The sequence below is a fragment of the Scophthalmus maximus genome, chromosome 12 (assembly GCF_022379125.1).
Source record: "Scophthalmus maximus strain ysfricsl-2021 chromosome 12, ASM2237912v1, whole genome shotgun sequence".
Taxonomy (NCBI): Eukaryota; Metazoa; Chordata; class Actinopteri; order Pleuronectiformes; family Scophthalmidae; genus Scophthalmus; species Scophthalmus maximus.
The window spans coordinates 19,671,846-19,694,051 of record NC_061526.1 but is presented as its reverse complement, the minus strand read 5'-3'; the positions used below and the strand labels follow the sequence as shown (position 1 = coordinate 19,694,051).

General features: G+C 45.0%; 2 protein-coding genes across 2 annotated transcripts in view; one reads left to right on the top strand and one right to left on the bottom strand.

The window, feature by feature from the left end:
* Positions 1 to 22,206, bottom strand: part of snd1 (staphylococcal nuclease and tudor domain containing 1) — a 157,028-nt gene that overhangs the window by 82,514 nt on the left and 52,308 nt on the right. The gene's annotated exons all lie outside the window — the stretch shown is intronic.
* lrrc4.1 (leucine rich repeat containing 4.1) lies at positions 148 to 5,759 on the top strand. Its single transcript, XM_035648349.2, has one exon. It carries the CDS (start codon positions 2,344 to 2,346, stop codon positions 5,206 to 5,208), a length of 2,865 nt encoding a protein of 954 aa, XP_035504242.1. The 5' UTR covers positions 148 to 2,343; the 3' UTR covers positions 5,209 to 5,759.

Below are 22,206 nucleotides of genomic sequence, written 5' to 3'. Positions count from 1 at the left end.
GGGGGAATTGATGCACGAAAACACACTGCATCAAACTAAAGCACTGCTCCGAGCAGGATGCGTCAGTGGTCCATTCATGTTTCTCTGTTTTCCACTTAACGATAAGACGAAAGGAGCGCGAGGGAAAGGGAAAGGGGAGAAGAAGCGAAAATAAGAGAGCAGGGGTGGGAAAGAGACAGGAAGTGAGCGAGTGAGAGCAACTCAGTCCCATCTGCCTGGCTTTGCCACCAAAGCAATGCTGGAGAGGTTTGCCAGACTCGTTTGGAATGGCTGGATTATTGCTGGTGAGGAGGGGGTTAAAACCTGGTTGCTGTGGGGATGCCAATGTCCGTCCATGCCTATTGCTCGTACAGCCCGTCTATTCCCCTAAGCCACACAAAGCCCCAGAAAGCCAGAGAACAAGAGACTGTGAGTATTAAAAAAACAGAGTGGAGGACAGCAGGAGCAAACTGGCTTTTGAAGAGGTAGATCTCTAAAAAGGTCTGAGTGCTTTGAGCTTACCCAACTACCTCAGGACACTGCAGAGAGAAGGAGGGAGGGAGGCAGAGAGAGAGAGAGAGAGAGAGAGAGAGAGAGAGAGAGAGAGATCCAAGCCGGCGCACACTCTCTCTTTTGCTGCTACAACTGATCCTTTCCACATCAACGCTACTGTTAACGTCACGCCTGTAAGCCGCGCATTCACCCAGCGCTTGCCTTCCCTGTCTTGCTCCTCTCCCCAGTCGGACGCTGCATTAGCGAGAGGTTGCCGATCACCACGAGGAGAGGTGGGGGAAAAGAACTGGGAAAACAAGAAGGAAAAGAGAAACGCCGGAGAGGGGAAGGAGAAACTGCGCACCACCCCTCCTCCCTCTAACCCACCTCGATCAACCCAGCTACAACACCCCCACTCCTCCCAGCACCCCCTTCCATCCCCCACCCCACTCCCCCTCTGAAGAAATTGACGGATTATTGGGAAGTGCACGGGAGGCAGGCTGCAGCTGCTGCTGTGTGTGCTCGCTACTGCTGCTGTGTGCTCCGCAAGGATGGTGTGAGTGCGTTTGCAATTGCTGCTGTCGCAACCACGGCTGCCGGGGCTGGAGCATGTGGTTAGTTAAGAGGAGAAAGAAGCTAATGAAGGCAGTGTGCGTCGCCTAGCCTTTTCAACCCCCGCTGAGCACTCCTGGAGGAGAAAAGAAAAAAAAAAAGAAAAATTAAATGGACACGACGCAACATTAAGACAGGCAGCAAGGGGAAAAGCGCGAGAGAGGGAGAAGGGCTGTCAGGCTGACCAACCGACCAACTGATTGACCACTAAAAAGTGAACAGAGGAATACAGAGAGGAGGGGGTCTGTTTTTTCCTTCTCGTCAGCCTCCCCTCCGAACCATCGCAAACAAAAGGAAAAGAACATTGGAAAGGACTGTGGAATTTTCATTCAACCTTCAATCCCACCCCCACAAACATTCTTTTTGTCCTTTCTGCGTTGGCATTTGGTGCACAAAAAATTGTGCATGTGTGTTTGTGGGTCGCCTGTGCAATGGAGACTTGGGTAAGGTGTCTAGCAGGGGGATCAACTGTCGGATTCCAAGGACAAGCGAGAGAAGAGGAGCCGACAGCAAGAGGCGAGCAAGGAAACACTGCTGCTTTGGGAGCTTGACTGGATTCCTATCTACAATCTTTTTTCCTTTTTCTTTTTTTTTTCTAGTCAGAAAAGGGAGAGAAAAAACTCACTAAGGGCCTTTGAACCTTTCTCTTTGGATGTGTGGATTTACAAAAGGGCTCATCTTGGTTAAGCTCTTTGGCATTGGTACCTGTTTTGACAAAGCAAATATAAAAAGGCTTTCTTTGCTGATCTTGGATATACTTACAACTGATCTGAATGCCACAGCTTTCTGATTGCAAAAAGGAGGAAAGCTATATATCTCAGTTCAAGGACCTGTAATAATAACTTGAGGTAGGTGTCTAGTGTTTCAACCCCTCTTTGCATCAATTTGTAACACCCTACCCCCTCTGTCTTGTTATACGGTTTTTGGTTGTTTAATTTACCACCATGTCCTTCTCATATAAACGTTTCAGAATAGCCAGCCCTTTCTACCCTCCCTTCTACTTCTGCCCATGAGCACAGTTCTTGGAGATAAAAGCACTGTTTTTATCGAGGATAGGTCAAGTCCTGTCATTCCTGTGCAAAACCCCCAAACCCACATTATCTCTTCCTCTTCAGTTCTCTCAACCTCTTTATTCTGGTGCCCTTAACACTACCACCAGCCAACCAGTTACTTTCCCTGTCCCCAAGGCCCCCAAACACTAGCCCCAAAACACCCCCATCCTCCCCCCCAGATGATGCTGAATTATGAACGTGCCACATCATGAGTCTCCTGGGGCGGGTAGCTGTGCATCGTGCCAGGAAAGCCGCCCTGCTCTGTGTAGTCTTTCTGATGGCGCGAGCGTGGAGCAGCGCCTCCCTGGCCTTGGCGGGGGCGGCTGTCTCTCAAGGACCCCAGGGCTGTCCACCGCAGTGTTCCTGCAGTAATCAGCAAGGGAAGGTGGTGTGCACCCGACGTGGCCTCACCCGTGTGCCCCCTGGCATTCCTGCAAACACGCGCCACCTCAATCTAATGGAAAACGCCATTGAGGCGGTGCAGGCTGACTCCTTCCGCCACCTGCACCACCTTGAGGTGCTCCAGCTTGGGCGAAATGCCATACGCCAGATTGAGGTGGGCGCATTTAATGGACTCACCAGCCTCAACACACTGGAACTGTTTGACAACCGTTTGACAGTGGTGCCCAGTGGGGCCTTTGAGTACCTTTCTAAACTAAGGGAACTTTGGCTAAGGAACAATCCAATTGAGAGTATACCCTCCTATGCCTTCAACCGGGTGCCGTCCCTGATGCGACTGGACCTCGGCGAGTTAAGGAAACTGGAGTATATTTCAGAAGGAGCTTTTGAGGGCCTGCAAAACCTCAAGTACCTCAACCTGGGCATGTGCAACATAAGAGGTGATATGCCGAACCTGAGTCCCCTAAAGGGCCTGGAGGAACTGGAAATATCTGAAAATCATTTCCCAGAGATAAAGCCAGGTTCCTTCAAAGGCCTGCGTTCGCTGAAAAAGCTATGGGTGATGAACTCACAAATCACAATCATAGAGCGTAATGCTTTCGACGACTTATCTTCACTGGTGGAGCTTAATCTCGCCCATAATAATCTGAGCGCTGTGCCACATGATCTGTTCTCCCCACTCATGTACCTAGTGGAGCTCCATCTCCACCATAACCCTTGGACCTGTGGCTGTGAGGCTGTATGGTTAGCACGATGGCTAAGGGAGTACATCCCAACTAACTCAACTTGCTGTGGACGCTGTCACTCACCTCCCAGCATGAGAGGTCGACAGCTGGTTGAGGTGGACCGAGGAGAGGGCGCTGCAGTCCAGTGTTCTGCACCATTCATTGCTGATGCACCAAGGGATTTGAACATCTCAGCAGGGCGAGTAGCTGAGATTCGTTGCCGCACAGCCCCAATGTCTTCAGTGCGCTGGCTACTGCCCAACGGGACTATCCTGACACATGCATCTAGTCACCTGAGAATATCAGTCCTCAATGATGGCACTCTAAATTTCTCAAATGTCCTTGCAGCAGACACAGGCACTTATACCTGCATGGTGTCCAATGCAGCTGGAAACTCCAACGCCTCGGCCTACCTCAATGTGAGTGCAGCTGAGCTTAACACCTCCAACTTGAGCTACTTTACCACAGTGACTGTAGAGGTCTTGGGACCAACCACTGAAATGCCCAAACCTAAAACCACCACCATGGCCACAGCTGCTGCTGCAGGTGCTGGGGTAGCTGGAGGAGGAGGAATGGGCCAAGGAACAACAACTACAACAGCTTCTCCATCTGTGTTCCAGCCAGTCTTCATCTCCACACCAACTGTACTACTGCAAAGCACTGACAGCCCACCAAGTGCAGCAAAGCCATCTGTAGTACCAGGACTCCAAGGTTCCACTGGCAAGCCAGGCAGGTCTGGGCCGAGCCTTGATGAAGTGATGAAGACAACTAAGATCATAATAGGTTGCTTTGTGGCAGTGACACTGTTGGCTGCTGTCATGCTCATTGCCTTCTACAAATTGAGAAAGCGCCACCAGCAGAGGAGCACAGTGGCTGCTGCCCGCACTGTGGAGATTATCCAGGTGGATGAGGAGGACCTTCCACCACCAGCATCTGCAGCTCAAGAGACAGCTCTCACATTGCCTGAAATCCGGGACCATAACAGCATACACAAATTGGACTTTATCAGCCACAAGACGGACTACAGCTTTCACAAACCCAAGGCCGAATACAAACCCCAGCCTGATTTTACCCTTCACAAGCCGAAGGCTGAGTATACCACATATAAGCCAAATATGGATTTCAGTAGCCACAAATCCATCCAAGATTACAGCACTCACAAATCTACACCAGATTTCAGCCTTCATAGACCAAAGCCTGACTACAGCCCATTTAGACAGGACTACAGCACTCACAAACCTAAAGGAGATTACAGCCCTTTCAAACCAGACTTTGGCACTCACCCAAAAGGTAGAACAGACTACAGCCCCTTCAAACCAGATTTCAGCACTCACCCGAGACAGAAAACTGAATTCAGCCCGTTCAAACGAGATTACAGCACCCAACCAAAACCTAAACATGACTACAGCCCATTAAAATCGGACTACAACACACAGCATAAACCTAAAGCTGAATACAGTCCATTCAAGCCAGACTTTGGCACACACCCTCGACCTAAGCCTGATTATAGCCCATTTCAGCCTGACTACAGCACTCAACCCAAGCCCAAAACAGATTACAATGCCCAGAGATCTAAGCCTGACTTCTACAAACCCAAGGATCCTTACACTCCGAATAAGACTGCAACCGATTACAGCGCCTTCAAGACTGATTTCAGCCCCCACAAAATGGATTACAGCGCCTTCAAGTCTGACTTTAGTCCACACCCGCAGAGACCTAAACTTGATTACAGTCCACACAAAGTGGACTACAGCCCCCATAAAGTGGACTACAGCACTCTAAAGCCTAAATACAACACCTACAAACCAACTGGCCATGGGGCTAAATGGACAGAAAACAATGTTGGGAACTCTTTGCCTCGAACCATGCCCAGCACCATCACAGCAATGGCTGAGCCCTTTGTCATAAAAACTCACACCAAGGAGAAGGTACAGGAAACTCAGATTTAAAAGGTCCCCTAAATGGCTCCCACACCTTTCCTAGGTCCCTAGCTCCCATCCACCGCTGTCCCACACCCCTTTGTCCTTTACCCATAAAATCATGCAATAGAATGCACAACGAAAAAAGGACAGGAACTACTTTTTTGTACAGAGTGAAAAAGACTGATGATTTCTTGTTGTACATGCTTATAAATAAATATATATATATGGACAAATTGAAACTACCATGGGCTGGTGATAGAGAAACATATATTAAAAAGAAATTGAAACTATTTTCTAACTTGTAACTTCTATTTAAAACAATGAGTTGTTTAAGATGCTGTCTTGACTTTGACAAATGAGGGTAGTCTTGTTTTAAAAAGGGGCATTCTGTGTGATTTTTACACCATGCTACAGAGAATGCAGTGATGAGAAAAATATTTATACAGAGAAGACTTTCTTTAACAAAAACCGAAAAAAGGTCAGTGTCGATCTTTACAGGTTTATCTTGTAAAAGCACCAAGAATTTGTACTGTGCCAAATGTTATAAATGCAATAAAATGGATTTTTGGAAGAAAAAAGGAAGTTTTAGAGAGAGATGTTTTTTCCCCTTTTTCCTGGCGTATACTGTAACGATCAGCCAAATGCTTTAGACACTGCAGTAAGACGCTGCAGCTATAGTTTAACCCTACGTGTGCTGAATGACTCGGGCAGAATGAATCATGGTGCAGATGTGGATGGTGCTTTATTTTTAAATCTCCCAATAACTATTATACTCTAGACATTTAAAACAAGTCTTTGTTCATTTTTTATTGTACACAACTACTGGAGGGTGCGTCACAGTGTGGCTGATCAAAAGCTTGTGTTTAATCCAAGTTCTACAAATGCTTTAAGATTTTAGGAAAGATGCAGTGGTGTGTGGACAGATAAGTATAGCAGAACTATCATAACATCTATTGTTAATTGAAATGCTCATTACATAATGCTCTTCAGTGATGCAAGCTGATTGTGTAACCTAGATTATTCTCTATGTTACAAACTAGTAGTATTAGTCATGTATCTAATGAGTGAAAAGGAGATAAATTACGGTGAAGTACTGTTTGGGTGTCAAGACTGTCTTGCACTTTGCCAGAAAATATAGATCCTCATTTCACTTTTCATTGCATTGCCAGCTGTTGTGCCTTCATCAATCAGTATGGGGGCTTTTTATGGTGACAAATGCATTCGGGTCTCGCTGTTAACTGTGCCTTTTTCATCAATGACAATATCACCCCTCTCTATCATAATATAGCTTATAGTTCCATGGCTAACAAAGAAAGATAACATACAACATACACAGTGGTTATGGCATGTATTGAGCCAGTTTCGGAAAACGTGGTATGTAGGATTGAAGACCAAGCAGTGGTGTTGCCCTTCAACCGAAACTCCTGTTGCAGTGTCTCAAGCACACTGGTTTATTTAAATCATACAAGAGAAAGAGAGGCGATGAGAACGAGCCTGGGAGCATATTTCAGTGAATAGCATCATAACATGCTTGGTGTGGGCAACATGTGGGTGAGAGATGACAAAGTGAATATAACAAACACAGATTCAGATACTTCTTTGTCATTAATCTCTATAAAGATGTACAATTCTAAAGCAAACCAACAAAATACAACAACTAGTCTCTGGAGATACAAAAGATTATCTGACTCACTCTCAAGCCTGTGTAGGCGAAGCTTTGGCCGAGTAGTGTAGTTGACAACACCAGTTTACCAAAACAGTACAAAGTGTGGCCAATGGAGAGCTGGTTCGGGAGAGTACCTGCGAGGGCCAGGGGAGCAATGTGAGGATTTATCCCTTCCATGATGTAGAATTTCAACATTTAAGGCAGAGTAGTCAAACAGAGAGGGTATTCCAATAGAAGGGAAAGAAAGAAGTTGACATGGTGCAATAAAAAAGGGTGTAGCAGTTTAGCTGCAAGCTTGTGATATACCAACCTGCAGAGGAGACTGTCAGAAGAGGAGAGTGATATGTTTGTTTGTGAGGGTGACAGTCCAGCTTAGGAAGCGACAAAAAGAGGGGAGAGTGAGATAGATGGAGTAAGACACAGGTAAAAAAAAAAAAAAGGGACAGCTGAAGAGGGAGAGTGAGCACTTTACACATTTATCTCTTTTAGATGATGATATCTTGTGCTTGGAAACATGTAAAATGCGGTAGACGAAGACAGCATGTGTTGTAAATGTATAATTTAAATGTCCTCTAACATTGCGCTACATTAGGTGGCTGGAGTGGATATGATGATCCCAATGGGGAATACTCTTGCAGTGAAAAACAGGGATAGCAAAATTGTGCAGAGAGGGAAAAAATATATCAAAGGGAAAAATCATTTAGGCACATTAATGAGGAAACCAATAAATGCTCCTTCCTGAAAAACATATTCAGAGTTAACACACTGGACTATGTGTATGATCTTGGGGACCATGGACATGGAAAAGACAGGAAGGGCAAGAGAGAGTGAGATTAGGAGAAAGTTAATTTACACGCACACAAAAAAAAAAAAGATTAGTGGCACTCTTGGGCTGAAAAATAGGAGTGGTTACATACCAAGTGGTCATGACTGCATCAGTGTGTTGTCATCACCACAAAAAGAGAATTCTACTATCGTCTACCAACTGTCATCAAATTGGGGTAAAAATAACCTACTGCAGTGTACCCAGGGCTGTCACAACTGGTCACAAAAATCAGATGCGATCAAATCAAGCACAGCTTTCGCTATCCTCCCCTTCTCGCATAGTCTGTTGATGACTCAGCCTGCATTTAAAATGTCGAGCACTTTCTGCAGGTGCAGGATGAGCTCGCTGGATCGGACACGCGAGTCTGTGTTTCTCAACGTATGTGTCTCCTGGAGGCGACTGTGATTTCTGTCATGTGCCGGGCTACGTCAAACGAGGAAGACGGAAATGGACAAGTGCATGTGTAGAATTAGGAAAAAGTGAAACAGAGAGAGCAGGATGATTCATATCAAATTAACATTTAACATGGCCATTGCATACTGTACTGAGCATTTGTCATTATGCTGACTCATACCTCAGAATCCATGCCTTTGTCTCCGACTCCTGTCATTTGCTCATAATTGTTCTGATGACGTCCTCTGGCTTTGCGGAGCCAGAGGACGGCTTCCCAGTTGTCACTGATGTGAAATATGCGAGAGGAATGTTCAAACAAGAGGGAAAAAAGTAGGTATCAGTGGTGGTGACTCTAAATACATAGTGTAAATGGGTGAGATGGATTGTGAGCATTTGTATGGACAGATGCAGGCACAGCATTAAGCATTAAGCTGTGTTATGGCATTCTCTGACACGTTAGCTTGGAGATAACGGTGATGCATTTCTTACACCTCAGTGTTGTATAGCAGGATGGGGCTTGTGCTATACCACACTGTTCAATACCAAAGTAGGCTGTGTGAATTGTGTTCACATATTTAGTTGCACTGTGCTATAAAAGCCTCTATCATACTAATCAGTCAACATTGCTACAAGGTCATCAATCAGCCTATCAGGTAGACAGCCACCAAACAACTTGTCTCCATGGGAAACACTCCTTTCCTCCTCCGCTTCGTGTTTTTTTCCCCCCTGTCTGAGTGCTTCATTAGCAATCATGAAGCCATTTGAAAAGAGGCAAGGCAAGATGTACCTATTTACCCACAGCTCACAGCGCTTGGGGAGCGAGGGGAAAAGGAAGGATGGGAGATTGGAATTAGAAGGGGACAAAGATTAAGTGGTGAAGAAATTGAGATGTAGGACAGAAAGTGTAAGTGGGGAGGAAAGCATGACAGATTGCTAGAGAGAAGTTATTACGGAGCAGGCAAAAGTGAAAAACTTGGTCAAAACAGATAACGGTTTCTCTGAGAAATGGCTGTGAGAACAAGGAGCGAAGAAGGGTGAGGGAGTTAAAGAAGAATGAGGACACAAGATAAATAGGGAGGGAGATGGTTGAAGCAAAAACCAAAAGATTAAAAAAAAAGGAAAGAGAGGACGTGAAAAATGATTAAAATGAAAATGAGATTTTTTTTTAAAATTAGAGGAAGAGCTACCAAAAGAGGGGGAAGCAAAGCAGTGAGAGGGAGAGAGAGGGAGAGAGAGCAAAGGCGCTTGGGAAAGGAGTAAGCAGTGCAAATGTGATGCAAGAGTGCCAGCTACAGATGGAATGGGGGATATATAAGCCTGGCCATCATGGCTCCTGCGTGATTGGTGAACGGCTTGGACTGCACCACAAGGGGTGTGGTGGTGGGGTGTGATGTTACCATGGCGGAGTGTAGCAGATAAGAAGTGCTGATACCAGTAATGGACTGGTCCACTGGGGGTACTTGAGGAAGGGAGGCCGGTGAATATGAAAGCTTAGAGGATGGCAGGATCAAGGGGGTCAGCGCAAATGGAACTGTGGGGACGATAATGTGCGTGTGTGTGCGTGTTTTCATTGTGACAGAGGACGCTGAATCTAACGGTCCACAGCCTTTAAAAACCAGCTCCTCTCCCAATCATTTTTTTAAAAAGAGGGGAGATCATTCTCAACTTTAAAAGGATTCCTAGGACACTTTGAAACCCTTTTATTTGATGCAATCTGTTAATTAGAATTTTTTTTTCTCCTTGTAAATTACTACTCACTGAGGCGCAGATGATGACAGCAATAAAGCAGTAGACTGTTCAAATGACCTAGAACAATAGGCATTAGAATCTCTGCTGATCAGACATTTATCAATCAAAGCCCCGCACTCAATACTGTCATTACAGCAACGAGAACGTTAACATGTAAAACATTTTTTAAACTGGACTCTATAGAACATATCACAATTGTTCTAACTGTTCAAATCTAGAGAGTGTTTGTCCTGGATTTTTTTTTTTTACGATTCACATGCTTAGACAGACTATCAAAAAACATGGAGGCAAATTTATTCAGGCCCACCTGTGACCTTGGCTCCTCTCGTGCAGATGTTTTATGGAGCTAAATCTTTGCACAGTGAGGATTAATACAGTATCTTTGATCAGAGCATGTGATAAAGGCTTGTCTATACGACGGGAACAGAGGGGAAAAGATGTTTCTCAGCCCATTATCTTTTTGTGTGATATATGCATTTGTAGGTTACAGCCCCTCTCGGCTTATAGGAAGGGGTCAGTGTCAGGCACACTGATTCTCATGTGATTTGTGTTTTATTTTGCCTGCAAGTTGTGCATAATCATAATGCTTAATGTTGAAAAATCGTTTGAATATTTGCTGAATACCAAGTGTGGAGTGGAGCAGCAAGAGCAGTCATTTTTAATGACGGCTTTGTCATGTGATTCAAACACGTAATTTCATTTCATTTTGTTGTCTAAGCTTCTATCGATTGTTGATTGATAACGCAAAGTGCCTAAAATCCACGTCCCTAATCTTTATTAGGATTGGGCGCCACGCTGCGTGTGCACGTGCTGGGATCTTTGTGTGAGCACTAGCCAGTGTGCTAGTGGAGCAGACAGGACGCTATTCTGAGCAGGCCTGCAAGCGTGCTGCGTTGTGAGTCAACATGAGTCAGGGCCAGAGAGTTGACTGGTCCCAATTTCGGATAGAGGGACCAGGGACCATGGGGACCATGGGGAGATGATAAAAGAGAAATTTAGTTGGTTTAAGAGCAGGGGAATGGCAATATTTTCCTTCATCTCAATGATTAAATAAATCCTATCTTTCTACTATGTTAATTTGACATATAAAGAAACATATGACCATGGTCTGTCGAGGATTCTGACTTTGACAATGAGGAAACTGAGGTAAAAAGCCATAATCGGTGACCAGCTGGTGGTGGGATTTGTTGGCACTGAGGTCACTAGGGGGGCAGAGTAAAATTTTCATCACTCTAATGTTGGAAGCGATTCCGCCGCCATCGAGGCTATAACGTGGAAAAAGGGCATGCCGACAGACGCTGGATATGTACCGTGGTCAAAATCACTCAGCTATTGCTGCTAAAACAGACTAAATGGCAGATGGGGTTGTGCGAGCTATTTTTACCAGGTGGACGACCACTCAAGTGCGTTGTGCCCTGCGAGACGGAGTTTATTGCTCTTTTGTTGGGTGAAAAACATCCCTGTGTTTTCTTAGCAGCCGGCGACGACGAGGCCTCACTTTTATGATCCCGCCGAGTAGTTCAGGCCGCGGTGTTCGAGTAGTAAATCACGTCCGCTGAGAGCAGCAAACAAGGGACTGAGACATGTGTATGGAGGTGGGGTGTGCCGCTGAGGTTTGTGTGTGTGTGTGTGTGTGCACGACACAAATAAAGACAGAAAGTGCACAAAAGCATGCACATTCACACAGAGCAAAACAGAAAAATATGAAGCCATTGACCATTAATTTCACTGGTTTTGTGGAGAGATTTACAGCCTAGAGAGAAACTAAGATCACGACAGGAGCATCACCAAGGATACCGTGCACTGGATAAACTCACTCACAAACACAGAGGTACAAAACCACACCAACACAACAGAATAAATATCCAACGCTACACAATTAAAACGCCTTAAATACAATATTATCAACCTGGACTGTTGTTTCTCACCATTCATGACTGAAATAAGCTCAAGCTCTCAGATTTAGCTTCTGTTAATGCATCTTTCCAGGCAGTGTCACTGATCTGCACTGTGCTGCCCACTCACAGACAAGACACCCGTGCTTGTATTTTTTTCCAATCTAGTAGGTCAAGAATGAATACAGGGAGCACATCCTGTGATATTACCATTTCTTATTTAATTGCTACTCAAGAATTTCTTATGACCTATATGACAAAGAAACAGCAGTACAGGCATAGGGAAGTGTATGTGGTTTAGGGACAGATAGTTTGTGTAGTTCCCTCAGCTACTTAGACATTAACATTTGTCTTTATTATGTGCAGACTTCAGGTGCATCGAGGTACATTTTACAGAACATGTTTGTAGTTTCCATGGCAGTCGTGAAAAGTACTTTTTTTATGCTTTTAGCAAAAAAAAAAGCATCATGTACAGACGAAAGAAAGAAATGAGGGACTTATGTTCCAGGACATTAAAAAGGGTTTTTTTTTGGGGGGGGGGGGAGAGATTCATCTTTTAAGGGATGGCAATGAGTGAGAACTGGACATAGACATTTTGGTAATTTCGAAAGGTTGGAAGTGGGGGTCTCAAAATGGCCTCCTTCACGCAAGGGATCAGTGACATTAAAGAAGGTGCAGTGTGTGGGTGACACATTACCTGAGGTATCCTGATTTAGTTTGTCAGAGGGCATCAGTGCTGGATGGAAAAGACACGATGAGACGGAAGTGAGCAAGGGAAGTCGAGTGAGAGAGAGACAAAAAGGGCTGGGATGGGGAACAAAGAGCAAACCAGACAGAAAGAGGTGAACTGACAAGGTGACCGCAACAGAAAGGAAGCCCCGATCGGACAGATAAAGAGGAGCTCGGCATTTGTTCTGCAACAACTGTGGGATCGTGAATTTGCACTGATGTGGACTTGGCGACGAAGAGCAGTGGGCTAATGCCAAAGACTTGCTGGGAAAATGTGCACTGCTGAGCACAGAATGGCACATGAAAGCAGCGTCAAGATGAAAGCCCTGACGTGCTGCGACGAGCGCTCACGGTTTTGAAACACAGTCTTCATGTGATGGCAGAATCATTCAGCCGCTGCAGCAAACTGCTGTGTGTGTGTGTGTGTGTTTGGGTCAGCAGTGATCTTTACAGATCAAACAAATCAATAGCAAAGCCCTGTTCAGCTTAACTGCATTGTAGGCAGTGGAGTCTTTTTTCCACCACTTGAGTTTTTATTATTTTTGCAACGGGGGCTATTTGGAAATTTGTCAAACTTTTTTTTAAGTGGAATCAAGTACAGATGCAACTAAAAACAGAAATAAGCTCCAAAGCTGTTTTTATGGAGTCAGTCGGGTCTCGGCACTGATCCCAGCAACATGTTTTAATGCATCTCGAAATAAACGATGTCACCAAAAGTGCTCGCTTTAAATACAGTCCTCACTTAATAGAAAAGGATGTGGGTTTGCCGCCACATCTAAAGCAACGGTTAAAACTATAAAATGCTTTTGAGCCGTTTGTGAACATTTAGCTCATTTCCTTTTTTTCCCCTTTAATTCCGGCTCCAAATAATTCAGTTTGGATTTCAGCATAAAGAGGAAACAAGATGGTGTAGTATAGTGGGCACATTTTTGGGACTTTGCACATCTCCAAAAAAAGATTTATTCGCTTACATATGGTAGTTATGATGATATTGTCCAAGATCCAGGGTTATGCATTAAGACGGGATGCAGCTTTTTGTAACAACACAAGTTCAGGAGTGCGGGTGCGTGCTGTCTGTGTCGAAGAGCTTATAGGACTGACTGCAGCTGAACCTGTACCGGTGCAACCTCCGCATAAGAACTGATCAAAGCGTACACCATCGCAGAGAGGAGACAGCCGAGAACTTTCAGATCCAGAAGCTGCTTATTAATGTCAGGAGGAGACAACACCGAAACTTTACGTTCCTGAGATATGCTGCAGCTGCACTGGGACAACCTCAGACACACAGTAAGTCGGTGGAGGCAAAAAGAAAGTATAAATATGAAGATGTAGTTAGTTAAATGGAAGTTGGAACCTGGCAAATCCACACAGTAAAGACGGGCTGGAAGCCCTGCAGCAGGAGGAACTGGACCAATTTAATTTGCTAAAAACACAAGTATAATCAAGTGAACCTTCACAGTCAGGACAGATCTGACATCGCCGTACACAAAGTGACAGTAAGTCTGTGGCGGCGACTGCACCAGAGCTGCAGAGTCTTTGAACTATGATTATTTTACTGTGTGAAGCATTTCAGAAGTGAGAAACTTCTCGACAAGAGGTGACTCAGAGGTGCCGCATGGCCCCAAGCAGAGTGTGACCTCGTCGGACCCGGCTGATACAAGAGTACCTGCCCAATGGAGGAGCCACTAATTACACTGCTCTTCTCACCTCCATCGCTTGTCCCCTCGCTCGGAGCTAATTAAACAAAACCGGACGTATCAGTGCAGCATGCCAGGCTTGTGTTTGTCCATCAATTAGAGTTGTTGTCGCTGCGGTAAAGTGACTTCAAAGCAGAGTTGTGAGTCATAGTTAAGATTATACTCATTATGCTCAGAGTGTAAACATCAGGGACCAGTGACACAATACACAATGCGAGTAGGTGCCGTCATGGTGATGTGAGAAGCACAGGGTCTATGGAGTTACTACTGTACTGGGAGTTTAATACTACGAGGTGGGATGGAGGATGTGACTTAGTTCATGGCATGAGTAAACAGCGGGAGCGGAGGAGGAGAGGAGAGGGACATGATCTAAGGAAAACAAAAGAATATACAAAGAGGAGAGAGGAACAGAAGAGGGGAGGGAAGAGGTGATGAGGACTAGGAGAGGAGACGAGAGAGGAACAGGAGGAACAAAAGATAGGAGAGGAAAAGGGGAACAGAAGATGCGAGGGGACAGAAAGAGAGGAGAGGTGAGGAGAAAAGAGCGGAACAAAAGAGAGGAGAAGAGAGGAGGCCCGGGGTAGGAGAGACTTGGCAAGCGCTCACCCTCCCACTCTGTTGGCAGCAGAGGCACAAACTGTTTGCTCACAGCAGTACATGCATCTATTAGTATTGTTCCAGGAGATAATAACTGTGCGTGCGTGTGTGTGTGTGTGTGTGTGTGTGTGAGCACACGTGTGTCAACTCTCCGCCAAAAGTTGCCGACGAGTTGCGACGAGGTGGCAGACGAACAATGTGGAGCAGGCGCAAAAGGAAAAAGGAAGGGGAGGCGAGTGTCAGTCCGTCTGTGGGTGTGTCAGACGACGGTGCTAATCGTCAGCTCGACACAAACACCGGGGGCCAATGGCGCTAACAACTTCACAGCTTCTGACAGCTTCCATGAGACCTCCAAAGAGAAGACAGGTGAACACAATCTTTCCCTGTAGGTGCTGAACGCTGACAAAATGATTTCATCCTGTCCGGTACAGTAGGAGAGAGAGAGAGCCCTAAAGTATCATCAACTGTTTAGAAAGAACGATGAAGGAACAACAAAAACAAAATTCAGCGAACCAATAAGTGTGCTTATTTGGTTCACTAATTTAAATTCCTTTCCGAGTGTACATCTTCATCAAGTTGGCATACGTTTCCTCCACTAGCCTACTGCATCTGAACACACTTACATCGAGGCAAACACACTCTACTGCCAATGGAAGCATTTTAAGAAACTGCAGTGCCCCGGCCAGCCTTTCTGGAAACACCCCTGCACATTCAGAGAGAGACAGACATTCAGCCAGCAACGGGGTTTAAAGAAACTATATTTCTATGGCTGGCCTCGATTGAAGCTATGCTTGTGCACATATGCACACAGCTCCCTGACTGTCGCCCACTTCTGCCATTAGCTCTATCTGTCTGAATTCAAAGCCGAGAGCCCAATCCCTATTGGTTTTCTGAAAAGATTTTGCCAGGCTTGTTCTTCCCTTTATGCCCCCGACTCTCCTCTGGGAAAACATGGGGGGGAGACGACAGAGCGGCGGACAGAGATGCCGATCGCTGACACAGCCGGTGAGATAGGCTCTTTCTTGTTGGTAAGGGATATGAAGAAAGGGAATGAGAGCAGAGGTAGATGGAGAGGAGATGCTGAGACGAGGATAAGGGCACAGGCGTGGGGACGTTATGCTGTGGTAAACTGGCGAAGGATTAGCGCTTCAAATCTCTCCTCTTTTTGGCGCTCATTTATTCAGATCTTCGAGGCTTCACTATCAAGCCAGGTGCACACACACACACACACACCACACACACACACACACACACACACACACACAGACAAAGGACAGTCTTGTGATTGCAGAGGTAAACGGCGTCAGGAAAAAGAAAAGGACAAGACAAGAGGAGATGGGGGGTCTAAGTAGGTGTGCCCTCTACGCAGCAGGGGCCACCCACATGTTGACAACTCAATAGGCGAGTGAGTGACGGAGGAGTGACACCAAACACGGAAGATGTGGGGAAGGGAACAGGTGAGGATGATGCGTGTCAGCAGCAGTCTGTGCGTGTGTAGGTCTGCGTCAACCGTATGTAAAGTCATGCCATCATAAGAGTGGAGACAGGAAGTGTGGGAGAAAAGGAGCAGACAGCTGACTTCAGTCTGTGTGTGTGTGTGTGTGTGTGTGTGTGTGTGTGTGTGTGTGTGTGTGTGTGTGTGTGTGTGTGTGTGTGTGTGTGTGTGTGCAGCTACAGTTGATGGGGGAAGAGGACGCAACATCAATATACAGTTTTACTACACCTAATCTATGGATGTATTTGATGTATGCGTGGTGGAGACACAAAGGCAGATGAAGGCGTATTTGTCTATCAAACCTGTCAATAAGTTACGCCATTGTGTGACAGTCATCACCAGCACAGGATCAATCCAAGCATCAATAGCGCACAGCAACCCGGAGCCGTTTCCTTGGTCGGACTCATTGGAGATTCACCCGACATGTGGTGAAGGACAAAGACTCTATAGTGTTTCTAGCACTGTGCGAACATCGAGGTCAGACTGCGACGGGGGGAATTCAGAGAGGAGACATTAAAGTTATAGCATTATTCCAGCACAGAATGTCAATTTCTTTTTTTTAACTATGTCTTCACACAGACGTGGCCAAAGAAAATCTCATTTAAAGACAGAACCTCTTTGTTGATCGATGATGAATATAAATCGACAGTTCATTTTCGCACGCCATCTTAGTTACAGTGTCCAACCGTGTTCATGTGTAGATAACAAAAAACACCTAACGGCCAGCAGCTCAGGAGGCAGCGCAGCCGGGAGATTTGTGTGTTTGTGTGTGTGCAAGGCTACATGCATACTATGTAGTTTTAATTTTGAAACGGCATTTTAAAACTAAACCGATCTCCGTCCACAAGAGTGTTTCAGCCCCCAAATCTCAAGTAATCTTCGTCCACACTGACACACCTATAAATTAATTTACATACGCTGAGCATGTACGTTGCTGCGTACCAGTGTAAACTAGAAGCAGATCGTGTACTCGGCAGGTGTGCTTAGTTACAGAAAATAATACGAATGACAAATAGCAATGGTGAAGAATTAGTAAGTAGACTAAGAAAATCACAAGGGGGGGGGGGGGGTAATGAAAGACGACTACAGCAATATGAAGGAGAATTAAAGTGTTTGTGTGCATGTGCGACTGCTAACATTCATTTAGTGAAGAACATAAAATGCCGGTCAAGTGAAGAGAATGGGGAGGGAGGACAACCATAACAGCAAATTAAGAAATAAGCAGTAAAATGAAGCTGCCTCATGGGGCAGAAACAAGAGATGAAGGAGAACCAGCTGGCCGAAGGACGATTAACAAGACAATACTTGGGAGGGTAAAAACAACCGCAAAAGGAGCTGAAGCATTTTTTCCAACTCATTTTCTTTTAGATGTCATGGCTGTCAACCAAACATTCAAACATCTCCTCGGATTTTGTAGTTGCTTTCATGTTCAAAACTGAAATTTTTGGCCATATTTTTAAAATCACATCTGTTCCTCAAACTCCTAGAAATGAATTAGCAAGATTTAAATCAGTCTCTTAAGAATTTAATTTTTATTTTAACCAAGGATTCAGGAAGAAAAATTAAATTAGTCCACATATCAGGCAAATATTGAGCATCTGATTGTGCCCCAATGGTCTGGCCTATTTAAATAATGTAGTCATAACTCAAAACTCTTCTCCTCTAGTTGTCCTCCCTCATTATCACAGACTGGACTGTGTTGAACAACGGAAATTGCAAATACAACTATTTTTTATGAGAACTGCCTGGTGGAGAGATGGAGGGAAAACAAGAGCCAAAATGAAACAAGCACATGCAGCAGCCGAATAACAGGACAGGTAATGGCGTATCTGTTGACACAACCGCTTGCGATCTGGCTCTGTGCCTCCACTATTCTCACACGGACCTTCTTAATTATTATTTTTTTTCTTTACGTGGGAGCATAACCAGGGGAACGGGCAAACAACGACACGGCAAAGACAATAGAAGCCCTTTTCCTGCTTCTATCGGCCTCAGGTTCAATAATCATTTAACAATTATGTTTGTCTTGAACTGTGAGCACACGCAAATGATGCACCACGTCCATTCTGTCTCTCTCTCTCTCTCTCTCTCTCTCTCTCTCTCTCTCTCTCTCTAGCAACAAGTTTTATACTTGGAAACCCTTAAAATCTAGACCCATGTTGGGGAGGAGGGAAGTGGAAGTGAAAGACAGTGACAAGCAGAGAAGGAAAGAATTTGAGTGACATAACGTGAGACAGTGCAGCGCAAGTGCATGAGAGCATTATCCTATGGCCCTCATTGATGTGTAAGAATGCTGCAGTGCCCTTCATGTGGAGGCAAAGGCTAAGAGGATTCTGCTGGTCCCCAAGCACTTGTGTGTTGTGCCTGTGTCTTTGCACGGTATGCTTATCAGCGTGGACGGTGAAGTTGCAGTGCAGTGCAGTGCAGTGCAGCACGCACACACACACACACACACACACACACACACACACACACACACACACACACACACACACACACACACACACACACACACACACACACACACACACACACACACACACACACACACACACACACACACACACACACACACACACACACACACACACACACACGTTAGGCAGAAGGTCGCCCTGGTAAAGGCGATAAAGTGGTGAGTGGGTTTCTCCCTTCCTCGCATCTCTCCATCTCTATTCAGAGCCCGTCTATCTCTCTCCATCGCTGCGATTGGTGTGAATGTGTTTATGTGGGTCGCTGTGTTCACCTTCAGGCTATAATTCATTTTTTCAAGGAACAAAACAACCCAACTGTGACACTGATACACACAAACAGGCTAGGCAGAACTTTGCAAACCCCTTGAAAAAAAAAAAAAGAAAATACCCAGAAGCTGAACTCTACCTGCGACACCAATTCGTCCAGAGTAACACAGACAATCTGAATTTATGGTCACTGCTCAACAGAAACAACTATTTAATGGCATTATGCCCACAAGGTGGGCTTCAAGGTTAAACTTTAAATTAAAATTGTAATCTCTATTTAAATGACTAACTGACATGGTTTGTCAGTTATTTTGCCGCCACATGCCGCTCCATTTCACCAAGTGACACACATGAGCAGCTACTTCTCAACTGGCCAGAATATTAGATTTACCGACGGAGAGATGGGTTATTTGATTGTATCGCAAAAGATGAAAAAACTTTTGTCAATTTACCAATGAGTTCTACTCAGGTTTCCTAATGACTCATTAGCTACGTTGAAACAGACGTGTGTGTCTTAATTGTAAAATTATAGCAGTAGATAAAATTATAGATATATGATAAATATTCCTGATGTAGTGCAAACTGGTCATGAATGGATGGGGACAGATAAAGCGGCAGTAATGGATACAGGGCTGCTTTCTGCACTCATGGTTTGTTTAACTACAGTATGTGGTGGGGGGGAAGGACCCGAGGGGCAGTTCACTGTCCTCACCGTCTGTCTGACCAGGAAACCACACCATGCATTATTCATTATGTGTACTCATTCACATACACACTATGCGAGCATGTGCCGAACTATGAGAATGGAAAAATAGATGGGGGAAAAAAAATATCAAAGAAACGTTTCGGCAAAATAAGCCGATATGAACAACAGAGTGAGTCAAGTGTGTGTGTGTGTGTGTGTGTGTGTGTGTGTGTGTGTGTGTGTGTGTGTGTGTGTGTGTGTGTGTGTGTGTGTGTGTGTGAGAGAGAGAGAAGAGGGGCGGGGGGACATGGTCAAAGAGTGTGAGATGCAGTACTCGTGTAATCGGCCTCATGCCAAAATAATTCAAGCGTGATTGGAAATCAATGTAAGAGCATGGAAGCTGTGGAGGAATCCGATGCCGTCCTGCGGCTCTGAAAGGCAAAATAAGACCTATAAGGCCTGAAGGATGCATTTTGTGTGTGTGTGTGTGTGTGTGTGTGTGTGTGTGTGTGTGTGTGTGTGTGTGTGTGTGTGTGTGTGTGTGTGTGTGTGTGTGTGTGTGTGTGTGTGTGTGTGTGTGTGTGTTTAATGCAAAAATGAATTGATCTGAGCTGCACTGACCTCACAGGGACATAAAAAAAATAATGAAAAACTAGATATACCTCAATTATCCACTTGCGACAAAGTGCCTATTCCTACTTAGTGCTACGACGAGAAATTACCACATTCACACAGAAAGCCAAATCCTCTTGATGTTGCAAAAAAATGTGTTGTGGATTTATTAGCATTTCATTAAAACGGGAGAGCGGTTATTAAAAGCGGAGGGATCTGCGGACGGAGGCACTACAGGGCATCTGTGCTGCCTCGCCGGCACCGTGACTCATCAACGCTCCGCAACACAACCTCCTGCAGGTCTGAAGGCAGACTCTGCCAACACCCACCCATGGCAGCCTGGTGCTCACAGTGCTCATGTTGCAAGGGGGAGGGCAATTTGAGAATGACTTTGAGAATGCCATGTGCAGGGGAGCAACAAGCATGAGACACGTCACACCTAAAACACTGACCACTGACAGAGGTAAGTGTGTGCATGTGTATATTAACACAAAGGAAATTTTGTTAAAATCCTGATACAATTGTTTTTTAATTCCTTTTTCAATCTAAATCTCCAATTTCTCAGATTTTGATATATTTAACATAGGTCTATCAAACTGTAAAGTAGTGACTGGACCACAGTTGCCTTGTTTCAAATTCTCTTTAAGTTTGTTGAATGTTGAATAAGATACAATTTAGTTTCTTTACAAAAAGCTGTAGTAAAACTTGTTGGAAATCACCGTCACGGGCTTTATTCAATCTCTGTATCTATAAAAAAAAAGCTAGGAGAATTTGCATGTGTTAGAGGCAGAGTAATTGTTGGCTAGTAGGCAGCCATATGGCGCAGTACAGTAGATAAGAGACCACCCAGACTGAGTGAGGTCAATAGGACCGACGGTGAACGTAGGTGGAACAGTGCGCCGCATAATATCGTCCACTTAGCCCGCTCTCCTCCCTGCTCAAACACTTCATTTCTGCTCCACTCCATTTTCTCCTTTTCCTTCTTCCTTCCTCTCCCGCCTGGTGATCAATTATACAACTGGGGTCTTTCCTGTGCTGACTAATGGCTCACAGCAACTCAAAGCTGATTAGTCCATACCGTTGAATCTGAGATGAAATGACATACACCACAAGCAGAAGCTTCACCAACTTATAAAATATGAAATCATCACACTGTCTCAGTTTAGAATGACGCTTATTAAGCAAAGTATTTTAAAGAGGAGCTGGGAATAGTTTTCAAATATTGTCTCAGTGACTCGTGTCTTTAACTAGCCAACACTGCACCACGAACAACGTCCCCTGACTGACTCATCCTGTAGATAAACACATCAGTGCAGCGAAATCCCTCTGTCGGCATCGTCCTTGTTCGACTGGGAGTTTTTGAAGTTACAACTCCCAAAAAACAAAGAAGATCAACAGACAGGCTCCGTGACTGCGATAGCGTGAATGAATTTATTTATTTTTTGTCAATGGAAGGTGGGAGGTGAGAGAAAAATTAAATGGAAGACATCAAAAAGGGAAATGGAAATGTCTCGGGAGTTGTGTTTACCAATGTGTTTTCCTCTTTATTTTCTCTCCCCCTCCGAATTCTGTGCTGCTGCTGCTGTTTTGGCTCCACGCTGGGAACGAGAGCAGTGTCTGTCAGAGATTAACACTACACAGAGAGAGCATGGGGAGAGAGGGAGAGAGCAGACAGACGGAGAGAGACAGAGAGACAGGGTAAAGGAAGACAGAGCAGATCAAATAAGAGGGAGTTTTAAAGTAAGAGAAACGTTTAAAAGGCAGAATAGAGGATCAACACAGAGGGAATGAGGGATGGTGAGGTGGGGGTTATAAATAGAGGAGACAGGAACAAGGACCTCTCCCCCACACTGGATGCCACATTAATTATGCGTGTCTGCATCAGGAGAAATTAAGACATGGGCTGTGTGGCAGTTGAGAGAGAGAGAGAGAGAGAGAGA

What these genes read in the sequence shown, in the direction of transcription:
- lrrc4.1 (XM_035648349.2), top strand. Translation starts at nt 2,344, where the DNA reads ATGAGTCTCCTGGGGCGGGTAGCTGTGCATCGTGCCAGGAAAGCCGCC.